We start from the raw sequence: 16,009 nt of genomic DNA, 5'->3' as shown, positions 1-16,009 counted from the left end.
GGACAGTTTAATTCCAACAGTAGTTAGCATATGCGTGACTACATTGCGTGACTGCGGCCCTCTAGTGAAAACCATTGAAAAAAGTCCACTTCTGGATACCCAGAAACTGTCAGCTCATGCATGCACTGGAGCCGTTTGCAGCTATGTTCACAGAGAAACCTGGCCGCACTCCTGTTTTCAACTAACGCACTGACACTCTGGCTGAGGTGATTCACCCCCGTATTCACAAACACTCCTCCACTCAATTTTACCCCTTCACTTGACGGAGTTGAACTCTGCGCCACCACTCGGCTGAAAATGACGCTGCGCTCCTCAAGAATCGCAGCAGACTATTGCTGATATGTAGTGATTTTCTGTGCCTATAGATGGCGCTCCCGTCGGCTTTTTTTCAAGTGAAGGCGAAGCGTTGAGTGGACGTAAAGTTCTAGAATACGAGGGTGACAGACCACTCATCTATAATGCGCGCTATAGATGTCTCAATGCGCGTAGCGGGCAGCTCGCGCTTGACAAGTTGAAGCGGTGAATCGCGTGTCCTTCGTTGCCTCGACTTTCGGCGATCCGATGCAGTCGCGTGTTTCACGTGTGTGCGACCTTTCGTGGCGGTACGGCCTCCCTAATAAAAAAAAAAATGCCAATGGTTTAACGTCACCGTCTGCCCATGGATACGGAACTCTGGGAGTCATACCAGGAAGTTTGTAGGCGGCTGGTTTACGTTTCTGGATATGTCTTTCCTCGAAGCACCCGTTCGATCGACGAAACGCGTCTCACGGAAACTGCAGTTCGTGGCGAACAGCAAAAGAAACGGAGGGCCTGTCCTTTGTTTTTTTTTTCCTTCTTTCTCCCTCGCAAGTGTTGCTTGCTATGCAAGCTTAACGCCGTAGTGTCACTTCTGGAGCTTAGAGGTCATGAAACCAAGTTTTCGATTATAATCCGTGTTATGTGTGTTAATCGGTGTGCGTTCACAAACAAGCTGTTGGAGCTTTAGCGCGTTTCGCCTAGCATTAATTTTATAGTTGAATACTTATATAAGCACGCGAGGGGCCTGAGACTCGGGCAACACTGGCGCACTTCAAGGCCGTGACGTAACAAGGTTCTTGTGTGCGAGCGTCTGCGTTCCGGAGAACGATTTTTTGTTACTATGCTTAGCTGCGCGAGCAATTATGCTATTTAAGCATTCTTCAGCTTGGCCTGAAAAGCTTTACGACGATTGGATTGGATTGGATAAACTTTCACTTGGTCCCCCAAAACACAGATCACTGTACGGCGATTGAAACTTCGGTAGAAGACTGCGGTGCTCCACGTAGCACGTGACGTTACTCACGCAATTGCACAATGGCGATTGCCGGCAGTGGGCAGTGTTTAGAGCCTTGGGCATTCATATGGCTTACTCCACCCTAAAATATCAGTTACAAGACCAGTTTTTAAATGTGTAAAAGCCTAATAGACACTACACATCTATTTTACACTAAAAACCACAAATTGTTGGGTGACCATGTGCTGGCCCTTTAAATACGTTCCCCCCGACCCACGCATTTAGATTTAGGTGCTCGTTAAAGAAGACCACATCGACAAAATTTGCGGAGCTCTTCACTGTACGACGTTCCCCTAACCAACTCGCGGCTTTGAGATGTAAAAACCCAACAGTTATCACCTTAACTACATTCCAGCACCATTATAAAGTGAATATTGACGTACCATGATATTGAGTATATATGCCTAATACAATTTATGCCAAACTCCTTTTTTCTTATTCATCTTATTTATCCATCGCTTATGTGACGACGCTGTTCCTTTTATTTCGCATTGTGTAACCATACTATGCTATTTTTTGCGTTATTCTGTATTATCATAGAAATGCTTGTCATATATCGTGCTGTTGATGCTGAACCGCCTCTGTTCAAACTGCAACTAAGGGAGCTTATATCTATTGTCAGGTTGCATCGTTTTGTGTCCTTTCTCCCGTTCCAGCGAAAATTCAGGACAACCAAACCAAATATAATTGTTAAAACTTTACGACCCGTAATTACGATACCACTATGCGGCTATATTACGATGCCCTACCCCCAACGTTTTTCCAAGCTCACAGAGGTTGAGGAATGACTGGACATTCCCGGCAACGTTGCGAATTGAAACCGCTCAACCACATAGCTTGTACGAATTCATCTACTGCTCTCAAAATGCTTTGAAATGTTCGTGATTCCTACTGCGACGGAGCACGTTTTGTTACTTCCTCAGCATTTTGTTTGGCGTTAAGCGCAATGTAGCTGGCCCCTCAGCTCGCTCCTAAAGAACGCGCCACTCGTTGCCGTCGGAATCTCGCTGTCACTGTATTGAAGCTCCCGTGACCTTTCCTTGCAGGGCGCTGGTTTTTGTGGCCCACGGCTACGCCGAGCACTGCCACAGCCCCTGCTACGACGTGCTGGCGAGGAAGCTGGTTGGCCAGGGATGCTACGTCTTCTCACACGACCACGGTAAGCACAGCTCGTAAGCCACTCTATTTCAGTCACTCTATTCATTAAAGGCACTGTCTGCCATCCTTCACTGCTTCTCTGTTGTGTGACGCAATTTAAAGCGTACCATCTTCAGTGAAGTGCCTAACCTTGCAGCGGTTTTTCTGGAAGGTGTGCATAATTTTTTAAAACAGAATTTTTCAATATGCATTCGGTCTCCTTCAAGGAGGATTTAAATAATGGCTGGAGTGGAAGTGACTGCGCAGAAGTTAAGCCGTTCCTCTGGCAAGATGGTGGCTGTGGCGGCCATCTTACTAGGAGCATAGGTTATCACCGTTCAGCGATATAAAACGAAGCGTTTCGCTTGCAGGTGCAACGAGTTTAATGTGAGAACTTTTTCGGACCACATAGCGCTCCAAGTGCGTCTTAGTGTTACTAGTTTTTCTTCGTGAGCCTCTAATTGGAGGCAAAGTTCTTTGAAGATTCAGTCATCCATACTAGTTTCTGTGTGTTATTTCGACGGGAACAACTATCTTTTAATACAGAACTAACACAGCATTTGCGCAACATATCAAAGTTACTTGATGTTTAAGTGGGCATCATCAGAAAAGAGCATGTTTCCGCCATCTTGGCAGTGGCAAAAGGTGGCTTCACTTCTTTTGGCAAGGCATTGATGGAGCTTCCACTCCAGCAATTTTTCTTTAATCCTCCTTGGTATCCTTCCATGTGTTGGATGAATGCTCGAAACATGGGTCATCGGAGGCGATGACAATAGTACTGCCGGTGAAAGTCGAAAACTGAAACAACGTGCGGTGTTCGCAGACGTCGTCAAGGTGTGTTTAAATGCAGACTACTTTTGTCGTTCTTATGAGCGGTGGCGGACGCGGTGCTCGTGTTTCTCCGCTGTTTACAGGCCAGTCATGAGCCTCAGGCAAGCAAACACACCACCGGCAGCGCCCCCGGGCGTCTTTTTGAACGCGCGAGAAGGCGAAAATTACTCTTTGGAGCAACCTAAAGCTGCCTCAAGTGCGTGAAATGCAATTTAAATGTTTGTTTTTAGGCTAAATGAGTCAACTTGCAGAGGTATCTTGTCCTGCCAGTATATTGACCACATTGCTGTTGGGTGACGCTGTAACGGTAGTTTTTTTTTTGTCGACTTTCAACATCGAGTTAACATTACATTTCCTTTTCTATGGGACAAAAGCATGCTCGTGGCCACCGATGTGATTCACGATCTCCTCATTTGCGCCACAATCAGAAAAAAACTTTTTCAGAGCGGTAGACAGTCCCTTTATGGCCAAAGTCTTAGACATCAAAGGCCGCTGTCGGCGTCAACGCGAATGATGCGAAAAAATCATCACGCGACGACAAAACACCATGGCATCGCCGAAATGTGTGACCTCACTGCTTCATGACTTCACGGTCGTCATCCCGTGCCACCGTCTGTTGGTCGAAGGTGGGCGGAGGACTACGGAGGGAATGCGAAACCAGGCAAGGTGCAGATGTGTAACAGGATTTTTGACGGGTCTAGTTGGTGAAGATCCACAACAACACTCCTATCTTTGGTGACACCACTGTTATCGCTAAAGCTTCATGGAAGAAAAAAAAAAGGCTGATCATTGAAGTTATGACATTCGAAGAAAAATAAAAGGCTATTAGTGAACCTTCAATAGTGCACTCCCCCAAGCAGTTATCCTTGTGGGGAGTGAACTGACATGCTGGCATCTCTTAACACTGAGCGACATAATTAGGTGTAATCACTGTCAAAGGAAATTTTTGACTGCATGTACTTGCTCGCGCGTGTGCAATTCTGCACGTGTATACATACCAGTGGCGTAACCAGGGGGTGGCCCTCCAAGAGCAGTTGGTTTCTTTTAAGATTGGAATAGCAGCGGCACGTACCTGTTTCCAGGAAACTTCGGGTCACTTCAATTATCACACCAACACCGAAGCAGAACGCTTTGTTTTTCTTGAAGTTGGGCTATAGCAGAGTCCTTGCTATAGTAACGAAAATCACTTTACACGCTTTCAGATGAAAGGAAAGCGCTTCATTTCAAGGACTAATTCTTATAATGTTCTGTGTATAGGTCAGAAGAAATGTTTGAAATATCTAGCCAGTCACTGGGGGACAAACCCGTTGAAAGTGAGCAGGCTTCTCACTAAGGATTTTGTTCCCAGCCAATGCTACCAGTCTGCGCTGGCGCACAAAACCGGAAGCCGTCCAGAGCCTGTGCTATCAAACAGTGAAGCAGCAATGGTCAAGTACAGTGTTGCTCACAAGTGTACAAGGTGCGGCGATGCGCTTGTGCAGCTTCTGTCAGAGCATATGTGAAACAATCAACCTTATCCGATACGTACATCGAGCAGGTTCAAACAGGTTCTAGCATGGACTCTGAACACACTGTTAAACAAGATTTATCCAGAGTTCGCTGCTGTACTACAAAACTCGATGCATGCAGTGACACCATAGATCCTAGGCGTATGCACGGACGTTTCTCCGAGTCACGCAGTGACAAAGATAATACCGGAGAGCGGTATAGAACAGCTATATGGGTAGCAAGATGGCAAGTTGGGCCGGATATATAGTAGTCCAAGGGCCCCAAAAGTAGAGGAAGGGTCCTAAACCCTTCCAGTCCCAAAGTGGCAGCGGCCCGCCTCGGGATAGGGAACTATAGCGCGACCTCATTTAATCACATTGATTGTTCACCATGCATCTGTTACATCAAGCATTTCAACGCGCTACCTCTTATCTCAAGCAGAAGGGTAAGACAAGAGGTATTTCTGTCGAGCAACCACTTATTATGCAACCTCTTAGCGCGCGTCACCTCGGTGTCACGCGATAAGGCTCTTCTAAACTGCGCGTACTTCCGCTGGATATAGTCGGTAGCCTTGCAGGTTAAACAACCATGACCGTCGACACGTGCCAACGCCGCATGCAATCAGGCCGTGAGCAGCGTTGCGTGCCTCAAGAGAAAGAAAAAAAAATAATCCTGCTACATTTTCCCGTAGCTGATGCGTGGAACGGAGCCAGGAATCGCTCCACGTGGTTCGCTTCATAAGCACAGCCCGGCGCAAGGTCCCACGGCGACCGCAGTCAAGGTTATCCTCCTCCCCGAACAATGGGACACAGCGGCGCGGAGATGTTTCCTGGCGTTGGAAAGAAAATTGCAAGCTCTCTTGCGTGTTTGTCTAAAACGGCTAGGGTGACAGTCACCATATCCGTTGTTCTTATCAGTTGAATGCACTAATCTCACCCGTCAGCAGCGTTGCCAGATGCTGCCAAGCTATAAGAAGCAAATAATCGCAAAAAAAAAAGACCCGAAAGAGCGGCGCGATTTTAACCCTTTCATATGCCACCATTGAAGAATTGCCTGTAAATGTGTCAAATCAGTCCGCTTCTTCAAGGCAATAAATACTCAGTTGTAACAAGAATGACGAGATAATTGTCGAGTTTAGAGCTGTTAGAGTAAGTCATCCTAATTATGTTGTAATTAAATGTCTCTTTACGCTGAAGTCACTGATGCTCACTTTTAGCTTAAACAGAACAGTACCTCAGGTGAGGATTATAGTGCTAATTAATTTTTCGTCACGTCCATTCTGAGCAAAAAAAATTATGCTTTTGACATTTCTGGCAGGAAGCGGCACGTTGCATGAGTCGTCGAACGTGGTAGTTCCTTCAGGAAAGTGATCATATGTATCAGTACACTGCGAAATGAGCTTAAATTAAGGTAAAACTGAGGTGAAACTATTACGCAGGAGGTTGAATTCATCAAATATACGATATACCTTGCTCATTCTTGGCTTCTACTTGATGCAAATAGCAAGAACGAGGTGTGTGCGCAATTGTGTACATAGCGTCTCAAAGAATTAAGAAAAAACCCTACTCGAGGCCCCCTACCCCCCCCCCCCCCCCCCGAACTGAAAAGAGCGCGAAAGTTTAATGAAGTTGTCATTTTTCAACATATTTTTTATAATAACTATCACACAAGTAGGAAGCGGAGTTGAAAAAAAATCACTTTACCTTGTACAGCCAGGATATCCGCGAGTATGAAAGAAAGCGCATATTTATTTTGTAGAATCGCATCACGTTGAATAAACGCTTGACAGAACATGACTAACGTTACTTGTCGATTCCTCCAACGTTGCGCGATTTCGAAACTCTGCTACTAAACGTCACCGTGTTCTACGTTCCTAAACTCCGCCAGGTGACAATTACACGGTCAGTGAAAAAACGTGACGCCATATCCACGAAGCGAAAGATGATCAAGGAGCTTGCTTCGGAGGTTAAATCTTGTAAACCGTGAATCCGCCGTACATCCACTAGACACATCATACACATCATTCGTTACCCTATCAAGGGTAGCAAATGTGTCAGGACGTTAAACTGCAACAATTAATAATAATAATAATAATAATAATAATAATAATAATAATAATAATAATAATAATAATAATAATAATAATAATAATAATATAACAATATATTATTATTATTGTTGTTGTTGTTGTTGTTGTTGTTGTTGTTGTTGTTGTTTGTTGGTTCGTCGCAGAGCCTCCTCCCCACCCCTATTACGTCAAGGACCGAATTTCCGTTCCCTCCCCCTTAGGTGACTAGGGAGTGGCTCTTCCCCCAACACAGAGTAGCCAGATGGTATAAAAATTCGCCAGCCTGTCTCTTGGCCTGTTTCTTCCGTGCCTTCTTTATTTAATCGTAACCACTGATGATACTCGAGCCATCCTACAAGCCGATTTTCTGCTCATCTTGGGGGCTCGCAGTTGGCCACGGCAAAAGCGAAGGCCCCCGAGCCCTGGTCAAGTCTGCCGACACCTACGTGGACGACATCTTGACGCACGTCGACCTGGTCAAGCAGAAGTATCCGAGCAGACCAGTCTTCCTTTTCGGACATTCCATGGTTGGTATAATCCATGCACTTCACTACCACTCCTGTCGAGCTGTTTGCGCGGACCCTGTGACGTCAGCATCGTTGGGTGTGGTAACGCTAGAAAAGGTCACTAAAATTGTCGAAAGGAGTAGTTATGCTGATGAGAGGACAGGGAAAAAAAGGGCAGTTCATTAAACCTACTAAAGGCGTAGCCAGAAACGATTTTCCGGGGGGGGGGGAGGGAGTTCAATTACGCTTTATGTATGTTCATGCGTGTGTTTTTATGTGAGCGTGTATATATCTGCAAGTAAAATAGGATAATTTAAAAGAGTGTTTCACCCTCCCCCCCACCCTGGCAACGCCACTGAAGCTTACGTATTCGCTCCTGTCCCTGTCCGGTCCTTGTCTTTATTTTGAGCACGCCAGTAAACCTTGAAGCTTGCGTGAGGCAGGCGGTGTTCAACGAGTGTATACCCAAACGAGGACTCTCGTTAAGCTTACTAAGATGTACGATTCAGAGTGGATTAAAATGGGAGACGTTGCCCCTGTAATGGCAGGAGGTAAACTGGATGCGACAGGAAAGGAATATTGCAGGCCAAGATAAGTCTAGGGTAACCTACGCCGACCAGAGCTGTCGAGCAGAACTACAGATACGACTTAGTATAAATAAACAAACTAGTATAAGTCAACACCACCCCCCCTGATACCACTGCCCTCTAATTGTGAAAATAGGGCTAGCCTACGTAAGTCACCGTGCACGAGTTGGTGAGGCGATACCTTCCAGATCGCAGGGAATTGCCAAAGGGATCTTAAAGATCTTGCAATGAAGAGATCTTAGTAGTATTGATCTGGTGCACTGATACTACATCGATATCTTTCTGGCACTGAATATGAAGGCTAGCGGAGAATGAAGCCTAGTACTGCGCATCTGAATCGATAAGATTCCCCAACTTCGATGCCCCCGAAAGATAGGAACGCACCCAAAAGGCACGCTTAGCCATTCAGAGGCGGTCATTTATAACGTCGCATTGCCAGGGTATGACAGCTCATCAAGGCATCATTTCATTTTCCAAGAATACGAGAAAAAAAAAAAAAACAAGCGTGCACCCCTTCAGCAGTTGACAAAAGAAGTGTGCCCCGTCGTCGAATATGAGACATTGAACAAAAAATCCTACGCTCATGATTGAATTGCCGGTTGCCGAGACGATCAGAGGCTTCGTGCAATGGTATAGCCGCTACGTGGCCGGTTCGTTGAACGCTACAAAGATTAAAAAGCGTGTACCGAGCATGAAACAAATAATGATGAGACGGCAAAAAAAAAAAAAGGAACGAACGAGGTAATCAGAGCGGGTTCAAATTGGGACGTTCGAAATATAAGGCTAAAATGAAGAAAATGTAGCGAGGGGATATGGGAATCGTGATGCTGATGCTAGCAGTTTTCCCAGAATTTCAGTTGCGGGGGATGAGGAGCATTGCAGGGTGGGAGAGGGGGGTCTGGGGGTTTGCGATTGAATCCGAGCGCCGAAGAGAACAGAATGTGATGACAAAGCAAGCGTCGTCAGAGGAACGTGGTGCATTCCATTTCAAAAAAAAAACAACAAAAAAAAAACACGGTGCTTGTCCTGTTCAGTTGCGCCGGATGTGGGAGATGGCAGTGTCGAATTAATCAAAACTAGCGCGTCCCGCTCTGGCACGGTGGAGGAAGATGGGGGGGAGGGGGGTCATTTTTCGCTGGCTGCATTTAGTCCACACTCTGCAAAAACACGATGGTTATTTTTTTTTACATTTTCATTATTGTTTTGTGTGAAATTGAGATTACAAGCTTAAGCTTTTAAAAATCGATACCCCATTTACGCTGTTGCGCTGAGCCTTGTCTGAAACGTTCATTATAGCAAGTCTGCAAAGATTCGGAAAGCAATGCAAGCTGACCTGTTCATTTCCGCACAAAGTAGCTTTAGTGCTTTTTTTAAATACAATTTCGCAGGATCACGTAATTCATTCCTTCGTGACGTACAGTCGTGGTCAAAAGTTCATAAGCCATACTTGCATAAAAATGTGAAATAGCGGCCTACAAACTTGTCACCCCCCCCCCCCCCCCATACAAGCCGTGAACCTCCGTTTTCCTCCGGAATTTTTTCGACATTGCGAAATATGAGGTGTTCACATTCTTCCAATCGAAAACAAGGTGCTAATGCAATTAACATGAACATTTGTCACAGGGTACCACTCGTAACAGGATAAACTCAAATCTAGGCCCTCTCAGCGTTTTTGTTTACAATTTGCTTGTAAATCCAAAGTCCGTCAGAGTTGATGGCACCGTGAAAACCATTTAGGTTTGCTAACCACGTCTTAATTTATATTCTTGTAAATCCTATCTTTTACACCCCCCCCCCCCCGCCCCATGTAATGCCGGCTTTATACAAAACCTGTTAAATTTGATGTTCAGTGTTAATTTCATGCTGAAAAAGTGCGAAACACGGGGCACGGAGCAAAACTAGACAGGACGAGCGCTTAACCAGTCCTTGGAAAGCGCTCGTCCTGTCTGTATATCTCCTTTGTCAGCGGTTTTTCGCGCTTAAACACGAACGAACCATGAACTGATTTCAGCTAAGTCATATGGCGGTTCTACTAAACTTTCCGCAGTCAGTTGCTTTAAACAACGAAGCTGTCTATTCTGTGTTAAAGATTCAACTCTAATACTGTATCTCTGAGCTGTTTATTACTTGCTGTGATACCAACTGAAACTTTCACAGCACTGAGTAAGCGTATGTTTCACTTATCACGTGTAAATTCGCGTTGTGAACATCGTACGCCACTAATGCGAAGCTCTTCGAGGTAAATATACCTAGGCCTGCTTCAAGCCCCGAAGACAAAAAAAAAATGCGGGTGACATAAGGTTCTAATTCATTATTTAATTATTTGATTGATTGATTGATTGTGCTTTGCGGGGTAAGAGACGCGCAAAGCTCTTCAAGGTGGAAATGCCTAGGCTTGCTTCAAGCCCCGAAGACAATAAAAATTCACGGGTGTTACAAAGTTCTGATTGATTGATTGATTGATTGTGCTTTGCGAGGTAAGTGACGCGGCTGTTTAACATAAACATTAAATCACTGCTTAAGCGCGTCAGTTGTCCCCGTTGATTCAATTACGCCTATAAAGTGTCAACCCAACGCGACCGCTTTACGCATTTGGGAAATCTCTCTGAAAGTGTCAGATGCCTTTCGTGAACGTTTTGCTATTTCGCGTCGTCCTGAGCTCTCAATTAACACGCTATTGGTGTCTGCTTGGTGCACTTGTCAGTGTAGTCGCGTTTCAGCATGTTAACGCTGCCCGAGCGTTCTTCCTTGCAATGTACATTCACTGCTAACACAGTTGGACACATCCATTTGAAGACGGTAATACTGCATGCGCTCACTGTTAATACTGTCTGATAACCCTATCTGTCGCACCAAGGTGGTGGGCTAGTTGGCACTGGGCTAGTTGGTACAATGTCAAATTGTAGAAAGTAGAAGCTACCGGCATACATGGAATACGTATACAGCAAATGGGGAAACGACTGCGTCAGTGACACGTCGTTGCACAGTGTCTGGTAATCATTCCAAAGGCCGTGATAGTTTCAGATCTTGTATTACGTGTGACATGGCTGCTCACATATTTGTAGCGGATATAACCAGCTGCAGTTTTTTTTTTTTTGGGGGGGGGGGGGGGATGAGGCAAAAATGGTGGTAATTAAGGCTCTGGCCTCCTGTTCTTGTAAATAAAGTGGCATGTATCCTCAAGAGATTTTGTCTGCCCCTCTACCTCAACCCAAGTGTACCTTAATTTGGTGCATCAAATTCCTTTCTTGCTTTACCAGCACCTCAACTAAGGTGATTAATACGTTCACTTTAATTCAATACATAATGTTGGAAACCTTGTACATTGCAGCCTGTTTAGAACAGCTGTACCTAAAACACAGGAGCTGTATATTAATCGACATTTTTTGTTATTGTTTGCATATAAGTTGTGCAAATCCATGTATCTATATTCTTTTTATGCTCCCCTTACACAATGCCCTCTTGGGTCGGTAAGGTAGTTTGAATAAATAAATAGAAAAAAATACTGAAGAGCCAGAGTACAGCACGCGAGGAGACCTATCAGCGTTTGTCTCTATTCCGAGCGTTTTTTGCTACAGGGCGTGCCCGAGAGCGAATTGACAGCACGTAGTGAAACGTAGCGTATGGCATCGGCGAACCGTCTTGTGGCGATGTGCCTCTCCCCGCAGTCCTACGTATGCGTCAGAATCGAGGAGGCAATTGCTGAGGGAACTTGGAGCGCGGAGGAAACACACAAGAAGCAAAGAGGAGGCACACAGCACGAGCGCATCACTAAGAACTGGTTTATTTTTCACGTTCAAAAGACACACATATACGCAAGCGTGCGCATATGTCAACAAGAATACGACGACAGTACGTGAGCGCTCGTGTGTGTGCTTCTTTCCTTCTTGTGTGTGTTCCCCTGCGCTTCCAGTTCGCTGAACGATTATGACCTACAAACTAATCCACCTTACACACGTTACCACACTGGTCGGGGGAGGCGCGATATTCGAATCAGGTCTTGGGAAACCGATTGGCAACCCTGGACCAGGCCCGGCGAGCCGCTATAGCCAGGGGAGCTCTGGACGAAGGGTGCCACCCACTTTAGTTTCTGACAGTACTAATAAACGTTTATTCTCTCTCTTTGTACTCTGTCACCTAATCGCACCAGTAGGCGACATTTTTTTCTTCAGTCGGTACAAGTTTGCGGCAATTTTCTATTGCGTGTCGCACAGAGGCCACGATTGCCCAAGCTTTCGTCTTCCACGCGTATCTGCGTGACAAAAGCGAGCTATGGGGAGCGCGCGCCGTGGTGCGGCGGCAGGAGTAGTTTTCTCGCTTCCTCCGATAACGCGCGCTCTGCGTGCGAATGGGACAGGCCGGAGGAACGTTGCGCCGACATTCGATCTTGGAAGCCACGCTCGTGCATTCGGGTGCGGTTTGCGAAAGGCAGCGGTTATACTCGTGAGTCGTGAAGGACCGGGTTACGTGGAGGCAGGAGCAAGCATGGTGAAACAAAAACGGTAGAAAGGAGACCGTAGAATCGAGAATAGAGAATGACAAGTCGGAGGACAAGTACAGAAAATGATACAAGATACATAATGATATGTGGGGTTTAACGTCCCAAAACCACTATATGATTATGAGAGACGCCGTAGTGGAGGGCTCCGGAAATTTAGACCACCTGGGGTTCTTTAACGTGCGCCCAAATCTGAGCACACGGGCCTACATTTCCGCCTCCATCGGAAATGCAGCCGCCGCAGCCGGGATTCGAACCCACGCCCTGCGGGTCAGCAGCCGAGTACCTTAACCACTAGACCACCGTGGCAGGGCGATACAAGATACATAATCACGCAAGAACCGGAAAAAAGAAAGTTAAACACAACAAATTCAGGCGCTGACACATATAAGCTAGGGAAACAGTCGAATCAATAGCCCGCAGTTCAGTTTTCCTTAGGATTAAAACAGGCTTCTACTTTTTTTTGTTCATCACCAGATTTCGGACGCTGTGGTAACCAACTTTCAGACGCGATCTTTTCTTCTTATTTTTTTTTTTCATCTGTTTCGTGTCAGCTAGAACTGCATGAATGTTAGTACACAGAACTCCTTTAGAGCTCATTTATTCTTCTTTTCTTCAAACACCAGAACGAAAACGTCGTCAGACTGAGAAAAAAAAAAGCTTACTTTTTCCTAAACGCTCGACAGGTTGTAAACGTTCGAAAACATATTTTCCCCTCTCCTCACTTTCGCCTCCGTTCTTACCGTTTTGCTGACAACGTCGGAGGTGTTATTAAACCCGAGTTGACAGATCGAAGCTGTCGAGTGGCGCCCGATCACACCGGATTTTGTAGAATCTTCTTTTCTTTCCCGTCATCGAAGTGTAGTAGTTTCGGGCGAAGCGCAATATTTCGTCAGACGTTAGCATTCAGATAGGCTTTCCTTGGAAATATGTTCTTCGTCAGTTTAATCACGAAAGCTGTCGCATGTAGGTTGGTAAATATTCACGACTTTCTGCTCGCACATCGACTTCCCTGTTCTGTTTTCTTCTTGCCGAAATTGAAATAATGCTATTGATTTCGTTCTTGCCAGTATGAACGATGTTGCGGGAGACGAGGGAAAGAAAAGGCGGTCCAGCCTGCTTTTCGTGTGATCCAGCACTCGTGCGCCACCCGTACTCTCTGGCTATCGGACTTGCTGAGCAGCTTGTAATTTCCTCTCGATTGCTACGCGGGCTCCAGTAAAACTTGCGTTGGGTCTAGTTGGTACATATCGAAACAAGAAGAGAACTTCTTTGACGCGAACAATACAGAAAAATGAAATAACAAAGGAGGTGAGGGGAAGCAACAGATTGACGCCAAACGGGCTTGTTGTTCGGAACAAAATTGTCACAGCAATCTTTTCGAAACATTAGTGACCATAGCAGCTCCGCAGCAGGGACAAGTTGATGACATTCTATTTGACTGCAGTGGCCGCAGATAAGGTGCCACGCTCGAGATTCCAGCACGCGGGTCGGACTCTCAGCCACGGTGGCTGCATTATGGCGGGGGCGAAGTGCGAGAACCGTGTACTCTTGATTTAGGTGCACGTTAAGGAGTCCCAAGTGGTCGAAATTAATCTGGACTTACCGACGAAACTATTTCGGAAGTTTATTCCACTAGGGTACGCCTGATAATGATACAAGGTGTCGGAACGGATGACCTCGCGTATAGCTTGATGTACGCAAGAATGCCAGTATTTGTGAATTAATGCGCGTTACATGTCATTGGGCACACGTGGGCGCGTACGCGAGAGATAATAGTCGCGCATGCGATAGGAGAGGTAGCGTAAACGTGAGTCAGTCGTCAATTAAATTAACTCAGTCACCGGCTCGATGAATAACTGAATAGCTATCTATCGCGTTGACTCTCGCTTGTACGGGATTGACAAGTAGAGTTGCACGCATGCGCAGACAAGTTTTTGTTACATGTCTTTCCAGTCATGCTACGAATTCTACACTACTCTTTCCTTCTCAACGTACTGGCTCTGGCATGCAATGTCACAATTTAATCTGTCCTTCGCATGCCTGGACCTGCTATTCTGGACACTTTTTGAAGTAGGGCACCTTTAAAGAAGTCGACAGTATGACGATTTGAGTGTCCAGAATAGCACTCGTGATGCTACTTCCAGTCTTCCACTAATCACTCGTCTTACTCACCGCCTGCCTGCCTGCCTTACTAACATCTTCCGGTGGCCTCCTGGAACTCTTCTCTCACCGACGCAAGGGTGGCACGATGTGCGTCGGGAGTGCCCTGGAGCGCCCCAAGCAATTCTCCGGCATGGTGCTGAACGCCCCGGCCCTTTGGCTGGACCCCGTGCAGTGCAGCTGGACCAAGGTAACCGTACACCGCTCTCGCTAAGACTTGACGTGCTTCTCTCCAACAGGGGGGCTTGCTAGTTGCCCTGGCCGCCGAAAGGAGACCCCAGGATATCGCTGGCATCGTAATGATGGCGCCCATGTTAGCCGTCGATAAGGAACAGGCCACTTGGCTCAAGGTGCGTTGTGTTGGCATGCAAATCTGTGGCCTGGTGGTGGTGGTGGTGGCAATGCTGGCAATGGAACTGGTAACGATGTTAACAGTGGGGATGTGTTGGCATGCGGATCTGTGGCCTGGTGGTGGTGGTGGTGGCAATGCTGGTGATGGAACTGGTAACGATGTTAACAGTGGTGATGTAATTGGTGGTTGTGATAGTGGTAACGATAGTATAGTAATAGTGGTGATGGAAGTAGTGATGGTAGTAACTGTGGGGGGGGGGGCAAATCTGGAAATGGTGGTGGCATACTGCAGGTGGCATGCTGTGGTGGTGTAATAGTGATGGCATGCTGGTAGTGGTAGCTATAGACCCTTTCACTGTTTACAAACGCAGCCCCTTGATGACATCCGGTTTCGTCCACCGATGTGAAAAAAATAGTATGGGTCGGCAAGGAGAGCTTTAGAAAACAGCCCGCTGATTTTCTACACTTTATTTCCCATATTTGGCAAGATATATTCAAATAAATGTTCTTTTGAGCAACATAAAAACCGCAGGAGATTTTTTCGAACTTTTCGCACGCTTCTTTTATCTTAAAAACTAAAGAAAAACATTTCTTACATTTAAAGGAAACTTGAAAACGTGCTTTGAGTTTCCACGTTAGGAACTGGTAAATGAAGTGACCGGAAGTTTTCTAGGGTACAGAGCTTGTCACCTTGAAACCGTCTATATATAAATCGGAACTAATGTTAGTAATAGTGGCAATATTGAAAATTGTGGTGGGTGGTGGCATTCTTGTAGCGGTGGTGGTGGTGGTGGCATGATGCTAATGGTGGTTGTAAAGTAAATTTAAGTGCTTAACGGTACGCTGCGTTCGCCTTGGCGGTAACAACAGTAGCGCCAGTATTAAAATGATGGTGATGTTAATTGTGGTAACGACGGTAATAGTAGCGGTGCCTGTGGCGGCATTCCCGAAAAAGATGCTGACACGCCGCGGTTAATCGACCGACGGAGCTTCCCGTCGCGGAGGCCTGTGGATCGAACTTGGTCGTCGGCAACTATATTCAAACGACTTTTGAATTCAAAATCGGCA

At 46.1% G+C, this 16,009-nt stretch overlaps 1 protein-coding gene across 2 annotated transcripts in view; it reads left to right on the top strand.

The window, feature by feature from the left end:
- The window catches only part of LOC119164914 (monoglyceride lipase), a 74,250-nt gene that overhangs the window by 46,258 nt on the left and 11,983 nt on the right, over window positions 1-16,009 (top strand). Inside the window, exons 3-5 of one of the 2 annotated variants that reach the window (XM_075873285.1) lie at window positions 2,359-2,471; window positions 7,227-7,363; window positions 14,830-14,940. In XM_075873285.1, coding sequence (XP_075729400.1) covers window positions 2,359-2,471; window positions 7,227-7,363; window positions 14,830-14,940 — 361 coding nt within the window. Of the gene's footprint in view, window positions 1-2,358; window positions 2,472-7,226; window positions 7,364-14,669; window positions 14,781-14,829; window positions 14,941-16,009 lie in introns of both variants that reach the window. The other variant, XM_075873284.1, reaches the window with a different exon arrangement.

Source organism: Rhipicephalus microplus, chromosome 9 (genome assembly GCF_043290135.1).
Source record: "Rhipicephalus microplus isolate Deutch F79 chromosome 9, USDA_Rmic, whole genome shotgun sequence".
Classification (NCBI taxonomy): Eukaryota; Metazoa; Arthropoda; class Arachnida; order Ixodida; family Ixodidae; genus Rhipicephalus; species Rhipicephalus microplus.
This window is presented reverse-complemented; position numbering and strand designations above follow the sequence as displayed.